The sequence below is a fragment of the Poecilia mexicana genome, unplaced genomic scaffold (assembly GCF_051168715.1).
Source record: "Poecilia mexicana isolate PSO_F unplaced genomic scaffold, ASM5116871v1 scaffold_8, whole genome shotgun sequence".
Classification (NCBI taxonomy): domain Eukaryota; kingdom Metazoa; phylum Chordata; class Actinopteri; order Cyprinodontiformes; family Poeciliidae; genus Poecilia; species Poecilia mexicana.
Window position 1 is genome coordinate 15678755 of NW_028263377.1, and position 13790 is coordinate 15692544.

Sequence of the window (13790 nt, forward strand, 5' to 3'; positions counted from 1 at the left end):
TTATAACTTCAATTGTGCTCATTTGTTTGGAATTTGTGGGTCCTAAAAACAAACAATTCTAGAAATGATAAGATTCACGTTTTTATTAAATTTTCATCCAATTTCTACATTACAACAGATGATTACATTTTTTTAAATGAAAAAAAAACAACAAAAAAAACACAGCAGAACAGGTACAATTAAGAAAGCCCAACTGTTCAAAAATATTCATTTATCACACAATTTACAAATGCATATTTTTTTGCCAAAAATGTATAAATTGGCATTTATATCATTTATATTTGTTGAAGGATATGAAAGGTGACAAGAAATATTAGTTGCTATGTTAGCAAATAACACATTTATACACATACATTTCAAACATTATTTATTAATGTTCAGAAAATACACATGATAACAAAAACAATCTTTTTGAGAGGAATAAAGATTCTGACCTGTCATTATTATGAAAATATATTTATATTATTTCTTAGTATTAACTTGCCAACAACTCGCTTAAAATAAATGGGAATGCTGGCAGTTTTAAAGAACATATAAATCATGTCTACAACACAGGCGCCAACAAAATCAGTCCATCAAATCTGTACAAAGAGGATTTCATGCGGCCAATCAGAGCCACATGTTACATCTTGTGATAAAGCAGAAACAAAGACACACAAATGTCAGAATATTGAGTCATTGCAATGATGCTAAGAGGATAATTCCAGGTCTGAATGTTTTAAATGAAAGAAAATACAAAGTATCATAAATCTTTGCCAACTTATCTGGAAAAAGAGTTCACAGTCGCTGCCATTTCTATGGGATGTGATTTGATTAAAACGTCGTGTCCATTTCAGGATATTTATGTGTCCGTGCTGCTGTTCAGCTCCTCCCAGAGTTTCTGAACCATTCCAAGCTCCGTTGACACATCTAAGGAAGTAACGTTTGTCATTAAATGTTTGATGACAGGAATGTTAGTGACATATTTCCAGTTTTGTCCAAAAATAATTCATACCCTTGACAGATTTATATTCAAAAGTATTTTCAATCAAAGATGTTTGAATTTAATAGGAAATTAAATAAGTATTTCTCAAAAGATGAGACATGAAAATAATTTACTTTGTTTGCTTCAATTTTAGCAAATAACTCCAAGCATTAAATTATTTAAAGTCTTAGTTACTGAATTTTAATAAATATCAATTAAAATATCTATTGGTATTCCACCAAATGACTAGAGTTTTTCACCTGGTTTTTAGACAATTTAATGAGCTCAAATATTTTGAGGTTGGACGGCCATCTTTAACCTCCTCCACTAGATAAAAGCTAAAACTCTGGTTGGATCACTTCAGACACTTAAGATCCAAAATTGGTGTCAGAAGAAATATCTTAAACCAAAGATTATTTTTAGCCTAAAACTGCCAAGAGAGGATCATGTGGTAATTTTACCTGGGATTGTACAGTCTTCAGTCTTGAGGGACAGTTCAATCGATTCCATCATGTCTTTTTCCAGAAGACCCAGGATATCCGCCTAATTTATCATCATAACAATTAGTAAGAATTTATTGATACGAATTTACAAATGCTTATGAATGTTGGAATGCTTCTTTTCAGCAGTCATATAGAAGTAGTTTAGTTTAGATTGAATGTAGCCAAATACAGGAAATCCTGGGAAAACAACTCAAAAGAGCCTGCAGAAGACTGAACCTCGCCATCCAACAGGACAACACTCAACATGCAGCCAGAGGTACAGAGGAACGCTCAAAGTCAGTGTGCAGATGTAAATCCAACTGAGAGCCGGTGGCAAGACTTTAAAACTGATATTCACAGACAATTCAGTCTGACAGAGTTTGAGGCATTTTCCAAAGAAAATAGACAAAATATTTAATCTCTAGAAAAATAAACTTGGTAGAAAAGTATTCTAAAACATATTATTACCTCAGTATAACCTCAAGGGAATGAATGCAAGAATAATATCCGAAACATAATTTTCCTTCCAATTGACAATGATTCATTTGTGCTAGTCTACAAATAAATGAATCATTCATTCTTAGTGGTTGTAATCTGATAAAATATCACAAAGCTGAATGGATGTGGATGCTTTTAAAAGACATTGTCTGTTAAATGTAATCATGAAATTTTTATGCATAAAATGAAACAAACCATCAGTTTGAGGAGAAGATCCAACATGACATTTTTGGCTTTCTCAAACATGCTGTTCTGGAAATTGTGCACATAGACATGTATTGTTTCCCTTATGTTCTGCAGTGTGTTCTTTCCTCGAAACTCTGCTGCTTCTACAAAAAAAGAGAAGTTAATTAATGTCCAAACAATAACATAAATTAGTAGCATTTATTGTTTTGATGAAAAAAACCAGCTATTACTTTCATAGCACTCTTTCATGATTTCCTCAACTGTTTTTGTTAGACTCATGTAGATGACTTTTTTGTTGTCACGAATCATTTTGTTCAGTTTTGTCTTAATCTTTTCCTCCTAAGGAAAAAACAGTCAAGAGTCAAACCCAGAGAGTCAATGAATTGTCCTATTACATGATTTAGAGCAGTTGGATTCAGTATAAATGTTTTCTCATACCTCTGTCTTGAGAAAAGTCAGCTGCAGTCCTGCATCCGTGTACTTTGGTTTTAGTTTTTCAGTGTCAAGTGAAAACTTATTGATCACTCCATTGAATGGACCACAATTTCCTTCATTGCTGAAAAATTTTACCACATTTGAATTATTTATAGAAGATCCTAAGTTTCAGTAAAGCAACTGTTTTTATAAAGTTCTTACGGGAAGGTTTTTCTGAATTCCTCATCGATGCTTTTATTCAAGAATGAAGTTAATTTCATGTTGAAATTTATTTCTTTCCCCTTTTTTGGTTTGTGGATGCCACCATTTTTGACGACACTCTTCAGGATGTAGTATTGGGCACTTCCACTCTTTCTCTGGAAAAAAAAAACAGATATTAAAAAGAAATAAGTAAAAGGACAAAAATAGAAACTGGTTAGAACATAGATTCATAAAACTATCAGATTACGTACTGTAGGATATAAGAAGAATTTCAGGGTATTTTTACAAGAACTTTTGGAAGTTTCAACTCCTTCATCAAGACATTTTATAAAGGTGCTGTAGATGTCCCGCATTTCATCTCTGATTCCATCAAGTTGACAGATCAGGTTTGTCTCAAGGTCGTCACACACAACTTTGTAACAGTCAGCCTAAAAGAAATACACATTATTCATTTAAAACATCATTAACTGAGTCATTTGAAGTTCACTGGATCCTGGTTAGCTAATTTTAATCAAACATTAGGTCAAGAAACTGGAACAAACTTCAGATATAGAACTGCTAACAGATCAGTAAGAAGCAAGGATCTTTTTAGACATTGAGGTTAGTGTTATTAAAAGCTGCAGTGTGTAACTTTTATTTAAAAAATATGTTTTATACATATTTGTTAAAACTATTGCCAAATTATCATGACTATATGAGGCAAATCTATGAAAAGATCGAGCTCCTCCACTTCCTACCTGTGCTGTTCTTGCCATCTAAAGCAATACACCGCTACCAATCAAAAGAACTAACCAGAGCCAGAAAAAGCATCTTAGTGCTGTCAATCAACCTTGTGGACACGCTGCTAAATGTGCTAAAGAGGGAGAAATGACTCAACGTTACAGGATTTTACATACTAACTATCCTTAGCATTAATGACAGGCTCTGCTGATGGGGAGAAACTATATCATAACAAATAGCAGGGAGGGTGAGCAGCATGGACACAGGAATGATTGACAGCGGTAAAGCCCTCCTCTTGACTCTGCTTGGTTGTTTCTAGTTGGCTTCTAGTGAGCAGTGGGAGAAGGCAGAGTAGCTAAATGTTTTCACATATTTTCTGTCTTATATTGTACTGTCATCACACAGTGACAGTTTCAACAAATATGTGAAAAAAAATTCTTAAAGTTATATATGGCAGCTTTAATCTGGTCTTTTTTTTATCAAAAGGGAAGGAATTATAAGAAAAGTATATTCTGAACCAAGAATATACAGAGGCTGTCAAGTAAAACAAAGATCTGCAAATCTGTATCACAAAAAGTGCGTCTTCGTTTGATATTAAAGATAACTGGAAAAATTAAGATTCTTCTTTTCTCAGCCTTACCACTTTTTTCAAGCTGGCCCCTTGAATCAAAGACAGAATCCCTTGAGCTCCAGAAACGTAGTTTAGCGTCACTGAGTGAGAGTCGTTTAGATTTTGCAAAAAATCTTGAAGCTCAGGAATTTCTTTGAAAACACAATAAGGTCATATTAGCATAAAACTGAGGCTGCATTACTGAGGAATCTTCCATTTTAAGTTGTAGCCTACCAGTGTCCTCCGGCTTTAGGTATTTTGGTTTCAGAAACTCTGCAGAGCTCACTGTGAAGACTTTGAAACACTCATTACTAAAATATTTCTGTGGGGAATTTGATTTGTTCATGTTACTTAATTGTAGATGATCAATTTGAAAATCATATGCTGTTCAAAGCTCACCTTTATCTTGTTTAGCTTGTTGAATTCTTTGCCCACCGCTTCCTTGGCTCTTAAGTTTCTATTTAGGATTTTGGCCTGAGCATCAGCTGGTGAACTAAAAGAAAACATTCACCAGTGAAAACTTTATGACAGAAATCACGTCATGAAATGTAGCAATTACTACAAATATAAATGAGGCACCTTAAAAAGTATTTGATCTTTTTTATTTTTTAACAATCAGTTCTGAGTTATTTGCAACATTTCAAAAATGAACTTTAAGTTCCGGTGGACATGAATGCTTGGTGAATAAGTTTTTCTTTTAAAATCATCAATAAAAGGATTAAAAAACATATGTAACACACACATTTATTTTACTTACTGGGGACCTTATAGTTACCCTACAGTATCTGTGTGTTCCTTTAGCCAGCCATATTTTTATTTTAAACTATAAACGTCTGTTCTACTTTCAGTTTACTGAAAACCTGTGACAGAGTCATTTATCTACACTCATAAACCAGCTAATCACTTTTGGTGGATGTTTAGCTCAATGTTCCTGACAATCATTCCCAACAGATAACAATGTACTTCACAGCATTGCTAGTGTGATTGGGTTTTTTTAATACTGTTTCTAAGTACAACTATTGGATCTTTGACCCATCTTCACTGATGTCTGAATTGACTCTTTAAATTTTCCACCTTTAGTGTATCAGCAAACTTACGGATCATGTAAATCTCCTAAAACATCAGACTTGGTGCAGATGAAGTGAATGTATCGACACTCGCCACCATTTCCAAGGAAATTACTGGCACTTTTCAGGATCTCCCAGGATTCTCTATCAGATGCTGCTCGGTTGATTTCAGATACGATCCACACCGTAGAACAGTTTCCAACAACCTGAGGTGACAATGGTGGAGTGAAAATGAATGCTTTAACAATATTTCTAAAATCTAAAAGTTGAAAGAGTGAATACCATGGTATGAAGGTACAAATTACCTTTTTCCACATTGAGTCTCGACTCTTGTTACGGTCTCCATTTCCAGGAAGGTCCACAAGTGTGACATGCTGGAGAAAAGGATTTTGTGGTACTTTGACAGTGACACACTTCACAAGAGGCCAGTACCACCTTTTTATATCTTTGTCTTCTCCTTGCTTGGTGTACTTCAACATTTTTGCTGATAGCTCTATAGCCTGATGGAGCAAAGTAAAGCAGTCCATGAAATGAAAGGTGAAGCACACATGGTGTGTCTCCACCCTGAAACCTGTTCTTTGTACTAAGTAGCTAACAAAGAACTGGCAACATTTCAAACATAATTTATCAAGTTTTGCTACAGATTCTCATTTTGATTTGATTTTAAAACATGAGTATGATTCATAGACTATCTCCACTTTTTGTATACCTGTCAGTATACTTTATATGAATGACCCCAAATGTTTTCGACTGGGTCAATTTAGAGGGCCAGGTGATGCCAAAAGTCTATCGTTCAAAACCACAACCTAATACATGACGCCTGACCAGTTATGATTTGTAGTATTATCAGTATCTGTCCAGACCTAAAAGTCACATCTCACCGATTCACAAATTAAAATCTTCTTTGTGGACTGAAGAAATTCTGGAATCTCTCTGAAGTATCTGTTATCCATGAGCTGTTGTGATGATTTTTGTTTCCATTCCTCTCCATAAATTGCTGTAAGCTTCTCAATAAGGTCATGATAGCCATCGTTCTCTTCATCATCGTCATGGTTCTCCTGCTCTTCGTCATCCTCAAGAAAGCGATCTACGGTCCCCAACTCATCTTCCCACTCCTGAAAAGGAAATATTGTGTTTGGTTTTAAGTGTGTAACCCTGCAATACTCCAGGTTATAATGTGAACAAACAGCTTGATGGTTCTGTTCACCTCTTTGTTGATGAACTCGATCTCTGCTTCATAATTCGAGTTGAGACCGTTCGCCTCCACTTTGATCATGACCGAGGTACATGCATCTACATCTCCAGATGGCAAAAGTTTCTTCACACCAATGACTGCATTAATCAATGAGGTCTTTCCAGCTCCAGTTTTACCAAAAACACCAACCAGCTCCCTTTTGTCTGTTTCCAAATCTCTAATTTTGGTCCTGTTGAAAATTAAGAAAAAATTAAATTACTTCCACCTGTACAAAGAATTATCTAAAAACTTAACCCAGGCTGTGTCATAATGGTACACCTTTGTAGATCACATCGCCATAGTTTGCCTGTATTCCTGAAGACCTAGAAGCACCAGTACCATGAACTTTATACTATGAAATCACCATCCACCAGACTTCATTTCACATCAATTACTCTTCACAAACACTGCCATCATGATATGAACACATTTTGTTTAATGAATTTCTGTGGAATTACCAGAGAAGCCAAATAATGACAAGAGGTAGGAATTTTTTGTGACAAATTGTGTCTTTAATTAAAACAAAATCAAACAGACCTACAAAACTGAGAAAAGAGAGAAAAACAACCACATAAACAGGGAAAATTTGAGCTCAAACTTGTGATTATTTGTTTGTAAGGCATGACGGAAAAATAGAAAATTATACTTACATCAGGAATTCATTAAGATCTGTGGTCTCTTGATTTTGTAGCTTATCATGAACATGTGTCATTATGTTTTTCACATCATTCATTATCATTGATTCTGTTAGTGAAAACAATACAAAGGCTTAGCAACAACATTGGTTCATTTTATTGCTACTCTCACTTCTTCAATATTTTACCAATATTGGTAAAATATTGGTAAAATATTTTACACATAATTTTATCAAAATAGATTTTATTTATTGTAGTACACTGACAAAATATTCTATGCTTACCTAAAAATGCATCATATTTCTACATCAACATTATTTTGACACCATTGATCAAAACATATCAATACCTGTGAATTGAGATCTTTTACGCTGTAGCTTTGGTTTCTTTATGCTAGATTCTTCCTGAAGGTCAAGTTTTCGCTTTTCTTTTTACAAAAAAAAAAAAAAACAGATTAGTTGGGTCTCTCAAAAACAATGAAAAATATGAGACATAGATTAAGACATTATATTTCCCACCTGTATTACTGGTGGAGGGTAAAATCTGAGGATGCACACAAAAATAATTTTTTTAGATTTTGTATATTTAAATAAAATATATTTACTAGCTTTTTGGCTGGATATTTTATTTGATTAGCATCAATAAAAGGTGTCATTACTCTTACATAAAGTCAGCTGTCACAGGGGTAATTTATTTAAAAAAAGAGGACCAATATGTCTAGGAAGGATTAAGTTACTTCAGAAGGCAAGTGCCTGTCCTAGATTTATTCAGGGGTGTCAGAGTAAGGAGGCCCACATACAAATACAAGAGATGATTTTCAGATTTTTGTTTGTAAAAAAAAAAGAAAGAAGAAGAAATAGAAAAGTAGAAACCAGAGTAGTCCTACACTTACCTTTGTCAAATCAACTGGATCTTCATTCTGCTCTTGGCACTAAGGTAAAATAATTATTTTTGTTAGGCAAACACAGTTTTAGAAAAAATTGTGCTGTTTTTTTCACATTCTTATTGTTTGCTGTTTGGTCTGTTGTCTTTTACTGCACAAACACACACACACACACGCACACACACACACACACACGCACACACACGCACACACACACACACACCCCCACACAAACACACACAGTTTTAAAAATTATCCTGCTCAGTTGCACATATGATAACAGGATGTTATTTTTGATGACTGTGCAGTATTTTATGTGGTAAATTTGTCTTTACTGTGCATTATATTATTCTTAAATTTGTTTTTAAATATTTTTATACTATTTATCTTTATGTGAACCAACATGCCTCAATTTCCTGTCAGTTTGCTGCTGTTACACCTGCTGAACTCCTTACTTCAGGAAAATAAAGGGTATTCCTAATCTAGTCTAAGATCATTTAATATTGATAGTTAATGGATGTAATATTTGACATTTATTGTGAGAAGAGGTTTGCCTTACTGGTTTAGGACAAATTTCTTTGTCACTATTACTGTTTTCTTCTTCCTAAAATGAAAATAAAATGTTACATATACAATGTGTTTAAATCTATAGACGTGGTACTAAATGATTAATAATGTATGGCATTACCTTTAACTGCTTGAGTCTTTTCTTGAACCGAGCTCTCGGTCCCACTTTTGTAATCAGCTTGTCAATATCCTCATCCTCAAGACAATAAAGGCTCTCTGTGTCAACCCCTTGATCTGTAATCAAATGAGACTAATGAGACTCTGTTAACCACAACCTTAGAAATATAATTTTAAAGAGAGGCAAAAATCTATTTCATGCAAGAGAGGAAATGTTATAAGCAATGTTATTTATGAATAAGAGACCATTTTTTTTCCAGTAAGTGATTGTATGAGAAAACTGTTTTTATAAAATAAGGATAGAGCTTTTGTATTTTCAGTAAATCGTGTTTTTATGATGGTAAAAGTTGATGGCTTACTACAGAAAGAAAAGGCAGAGGGTCACTAATAAATTATGCTACTTTTCCCTGTACCTATAGTCTATTTTGTAACATCACAAGCCTGAAAATGACTTTAACTGGCACATTAGTTTGTTTAATTTCTCCTCAAACTTTTCACAAAAGTCATGCTTCATATTTACTCTCTGACAGCACTGAGCAGCTCCCAGTGCCAGGCTGCGGCACCCTAAGTGGGTGAAGGAAAGATACCGTATCTTTCCTTCCAGCCGCCGTCAGACTGCACAACACCCGTTGCTCTCAGTAGTTCACTACTCTCCACTACAAGCAATAAACCTGGAATTAATTAATTAATTAATTTATATTTCATACAATACTATTTCAGTATTTCTATATTCACTTGTATTTTTTTTGGATATATAGATTTTTATATTGGTTATGCTCTGTCCTCTGTAACAATGTAACTTTCCCCACTGTGGATTAATAAAGGAATATCTCATCTTATCTTAAATCTAGGTATTTTTACATAATGCTGCCCTTGTGTAAACATTTATACTATGAAAGTAAAATTTGGCCCTCAAGAGCTGACTTTTTTAATTAAAACCATTCAAATGTTCTGTAGATTTTACAGTGCCATCTAATGGAGAAACAAAGGTTAGACCCTTTAAAACACATTAAGGAGAAGTTTGACAACAAAGCTCTATTGTTTGAACAAAAATTTATGCGCATTCACTTGCTCAACAACAGATGTGATTGGTTTTAAAATTATGTCCAGTCAGGAGAAATAATTGGTTTTATTATTACTATAGCTAAAGTTATGTTGGTAAACCAAATACAATGAACAAAAGAGCTTTCCTCATTAGTAGTCAGGATTTGTCATACTTTACCTTGAAATATTTCAATATACTCGCTGAGACCCCACTGGTTTAGTTTGTCACATACAAAGGTATCCATTTCCAAGAACCGAAACTGAAAGTGAAAATATCTGATCGTTAGGAAGAACGTTTACTACGCAGGATTACAGTTATTATTACATTTTCCCGGTAAACTGGTGCTGATAAATAAATGCAGATAGAATAAACGTTTTAAGAGCTCAAAATAGCACATTTGAAATGCTCACCTGTTTCTGAAGGTAATGCAAAGAAGTCACGCAGGAAGGGAGGAGAAGAAAATTGCAAAAATACAGAGGGAAAAAAATCCAGGAAAATTGCGGGAAAAAAGTTCAAAACGGACCTTTTGAAGAAGATAACATGAAATGTTGCACGTTTTCTCACAGAGAGCCAGATTACTGACAGAGCAAAGAAAACATTGAAGTGGGTGTGGTCTGAAGGAAAACTCATGGGGGCGATCAGGGGAGAAAAGCGGCTGAATGTAAAATGGCAGAAGCAGTCATTAGAAAACATTTTACAAATAAAGAAAAGATACAAAGACCCTGGCAGGTATGCTTTTAGTTAAAACATTGCACATCTCCTTAAATGTCTTGGTGCCGCTTTAAAACTTGTTACATATCTCAGTTAAAGGGGCAGGGTGTGAAATCAACTTTTTTAAAATAATGTTATTTCCTCTTTAAAAACATAACTGGAGTGTTGCTTTGATTCGTTTACCAGCGTTGCACTGAGAAGCAGCTGGTATAACGAGCTCAGCAGATGCGCAGTTTCACCAGGTGTTTGCTTATTGCGTCGGCTTGTTTGGGATCTGGGTGGAGGAATGACGGCGGGGGTTGGGCGGCTCTAGCTTGGAAACCGAGCTACAGTTTCAAAATAAAGAAATTGAAGAATACAGAACACGTGATTTAAAAAACAAACAAATGGGATCAAAGATAACTATATAACAAATACGGTAAGAACCTATTGGAGAATTGAAAGGTGGCTAAACTCTTAAAATATAAATAACGCATGGAGACGTAGTTCTTGCTGTTAGGCCATAGAGATTTATTACACTACCACGGATTCCTCATTACAGTTTTATCAGTTCAATACTCAAAAATCTTACAAAGTCTCAACAAAAAATTCCCCGTATTCTTAACATCACCCTTTTTATACAGTCCCATCTTCACTGGTGTAAGTTGGAAAGTTTCGACCAATGATTTATGTAAGGATTCTGGCATGCCTTATACTATGTGTTGGACAACCTTTAAAAATATTGGAGACCTCACGAACTCAGCATCTGCTCCATTTCAGAATTGCTGAATAGACCAATTTATCTCAGATTGTTGTTCTTATCTATCCAACAGCCATCCTTTCCAAGTAATTTTTTGGTTCCATTTGCGAAGGAAAGGAGTCAGGTCAGTTTGACCTAGAGAGAAGCCACAATCCTTTCGCAAAAACAACTCCTTAAATTGTATTTCCGCTTTTGCAAACCAAGCGACCCTGTGATCATTGTCCTCGCAGTAAGTCCTCTGTAAATCTATAGAAAATCACTGAAGATGTCTGTATGTCTCCCTGCTGACTAAGGACCTTTGGGTCCCTTGGTGGTACTTTGTCTGGACCTGCTATCTGATCATAAAACATTATACCTCTGGAGGAAAACTGTATCTGGAAGTGAAATCTGACTGCAAGCCATTTGTTCCATCACTTATAGATAATAGTGATTTTACGCACGTTTTGAACACATTCACATTTTTTTATTCCATCTCTTCACTTCACACCTCTGATTTGTGTAAAATCTCATTTATATGTCATGATAAAAATAATCTATCAGATGATTTAATATCAGCAATTCATTGTAGCTGAAGCCATCCCACAAAATCAAAACTTGCTTGATTTACTTTCCAAGCTTTTTCCAGGAGCATATTCTTAAATACCTGCGTCCCATGACAACGTACTCTCTGTTTTGCACGCAAGGTAGCGACTGTCTTGTTTCTTGTTTTCTTCCTGTTTCCAGTTGTAACTTGTCTTAAGCCAACTATGGGCTGCTGCGTACACGTTATTTAATTTCTTTGACGACACATTACATTCGATAAATAATTATATATATATATATATATATATATATATATATATATATATATATATATATATATATATATATATATATATATATATTTCAATAAACTCACTGAGACCCCACCGGTTTAGTCTGTCACATACAAAGGTATCCATTTCCAAGAACCGAAACTGAAAGTGAAAAAATCTGATCGTTAGGAAGAACGGTTACTACGCAGGATTACAGTTATTATTACATTTTCCCAGTTAGCTGGCGCTGATAAATAAATGCAGATAGAATAAACGTTTTAAGAGCTCAAAATAGCACATTTGAAATGTGCTATTATATATATATATATATATATATATATATATATATATATATATATATACACACACACACACATAAAACATTATACATATATATATATATATATGCGAAGACTAGAGCTGTTTTCTATCCACTTCTATCAAAAAACATATAAAAAAACTACAAAAAACTAGTTTGTCTTTTCATAAACAGTAACGCAATCCAGAATGAGATCATTAAGTGACATTAAATGTAATTTCTAGTGTTCTTGATTCTCCCTCTGATGCATTGTATAGAGGATGTTTATCATAACGACTACTCTTTTAATTAGAAATTAATAAGGAAGTGTTTTATGAGCGGTTCCTTTTTATTCCATGGAGCGGTAAATCAAGACGTTTCAGGCTGGTATCATCAGATACTTATTGTAATGTCCTGGGGCAAATGCTTTATCCCTGACTCTCACCCTTACGTGCAACTTTTAACCCTGTGGTTCTGTTTTCCTTTGTTTCTTTGCACCAGGAAATATATGCAAACTTTGCTTTGCAGAAACATGCACATTGCACACACCTTAAATTCCAACCTCATACATGGTTTCGTTTTAGATTAATTTGGATAAATTTCAGCTTATAAAAAAAAGGTCTACAAGTCTTCTCTTATGTCATCACCTCAGGATTTACGTTATATTTGGTTTGTGCATCTCCTGTTTTCTTTATTCTGAGTATTTAAAATGTACATAAGTGGATATAAACTTGACCTGCTAGTCTTTTAGAGTCCTTCCTTTCCTATGTCAAAACATGCTTGATCAGGAGAAAGGAAAGTTGGAAAAAATCTCACTCCATGTAGATTCTAGAGTGCATTACCAGGACCAAGATGAAAAAAATCTGAGTGGGATAGATGGAAATTAAAATCAGAAAAATGTAAAAACATTGGACATGTTGACAGACGTGATTCTCCACTAACTTTAAAAATGTAGTCATTTTAAAAAATCTTCAAAACCGCACCAGTGACAAAAAAAAAAACATCTGTGTGCTGTATAATTAATGCTGTATCTGTTCAAGTTGGAACATAGTGAACAGATCGGAATCAGACAGGAATCAGATGGGAGCTGATTCATTTAGGATTAAAATCTGTTTCCATGGTCCAGCCTTCCTCAATAGGTCTCTGAATTTCTATCGGCTGCGCAACTTCACTTAACGCCGCTCTTTATTGCACACTGCATCCAAGCTGAGTAGATCGTGATGCAGAGGTGAGAGTGAAGCAGAGTAAAGAACGACTGCTGCGCACATATTGAAATACAACAGCTTTTTGCAGCAGGTTCTGGTGCCACTAAGGGGAAAAGCTGGATCGTCTCTTGATTTCCTTTTAGCTAAAAAAGATGAAGTGTGCTGCTGTGTGTTTTATTCCAGACAACACAGACCCAGATGACTTCATAACCAGACCCACCCCTGGTCCCAGAACAAAGTCTGAAGAATTGCACATTATTCAGGTTTAGATACCTCTTCATTGTACCAGTAACCGTATTAATCTTATATGTTGCATTGCATGTGTGAGGCACCTATTTCCAAAATGTATCACTACGGCTATTAGTGACAAAATTCCCTACACCTCCATCTTATCTTTTG

The 13790-nt window shown here is 34.6% G+C and overlaps 1 protein-coding gene across 1 annotated transcript; it reads right to left on the bottom strand.

Annotated features, from left to right (window-relative positions):
- Positions 1 to 68: 68 nt before the first annotated feature.
- LOC106929360 (nuclear GTPase SLIP-GC-like) lies at positions 69 to 10408 on the bottom strand. The gene is made up of 22 exons (XM_088008349.1): positions 10055 to 10408; positions 9822 to 9903; positions 8604 to 8716; positions 8475 to 8519; positions 7925 to 7963; positions 7551 to 7575; positions 7382 to 7459; positions 7048 to 7141; positions 6371 to 6587; positions 6045 to 6278; positions 5469 to 5663; positions 5194 to 5369; positions 4496 to 4589; positions 4331 to 4418; positions 4127 to 4248; positions 3018 to 3194; positions 2767 to 2921; positions 2569 to 2686; positions 2361 to 2469; positions 2140 to 2273; positions 1426 to 1507; positions 69 to 909 (listed from the first exon to the last, which is right to left on the bottom strand). The coding sequence occupies exons 2-22, from the start codon at positions 9886 to 9888 to the stop codon at positions 842 to 844; spliced, it is 2430 nt and encodes an 809-aa protein (XP_087864475.1). The 5' UTR covers positions 9889 to 9903; positions 10055 to 10408; the 3' UTR covers positions 69 to 841.
- Between the last annotated feature and the right edge of the window lie 3382 nt (positions 10409 to 13790).

What these genes read in the sequence shown, in the direction of transcription:
- LOC106929360 (XM_088008349.1), bottom strand. Translation starts at nt 9,888, where the DNA reads ATGGATACCTTTGTATGTGACAAACTAAACCAGTGGGGTCTCAGCGAG. An exon ending in TTAGGAGATTTACATGATCC is followed by an intron (nt 4,590 to 5,193) that starts GTAAGTTTGCTG and finishes GTTTTCTTTTAG; the next exon opens with TTCACCAGCTGATGCTCAGG. An exon ending in TGAAGACTGTACAATCCCAG is followed by an intron (nt 910 to 1,425) that starts GTAAAATTACCA and finishes TTACTTCCTTAG; the next exon opens with ATGTGTCAACGGAGCTTGGA.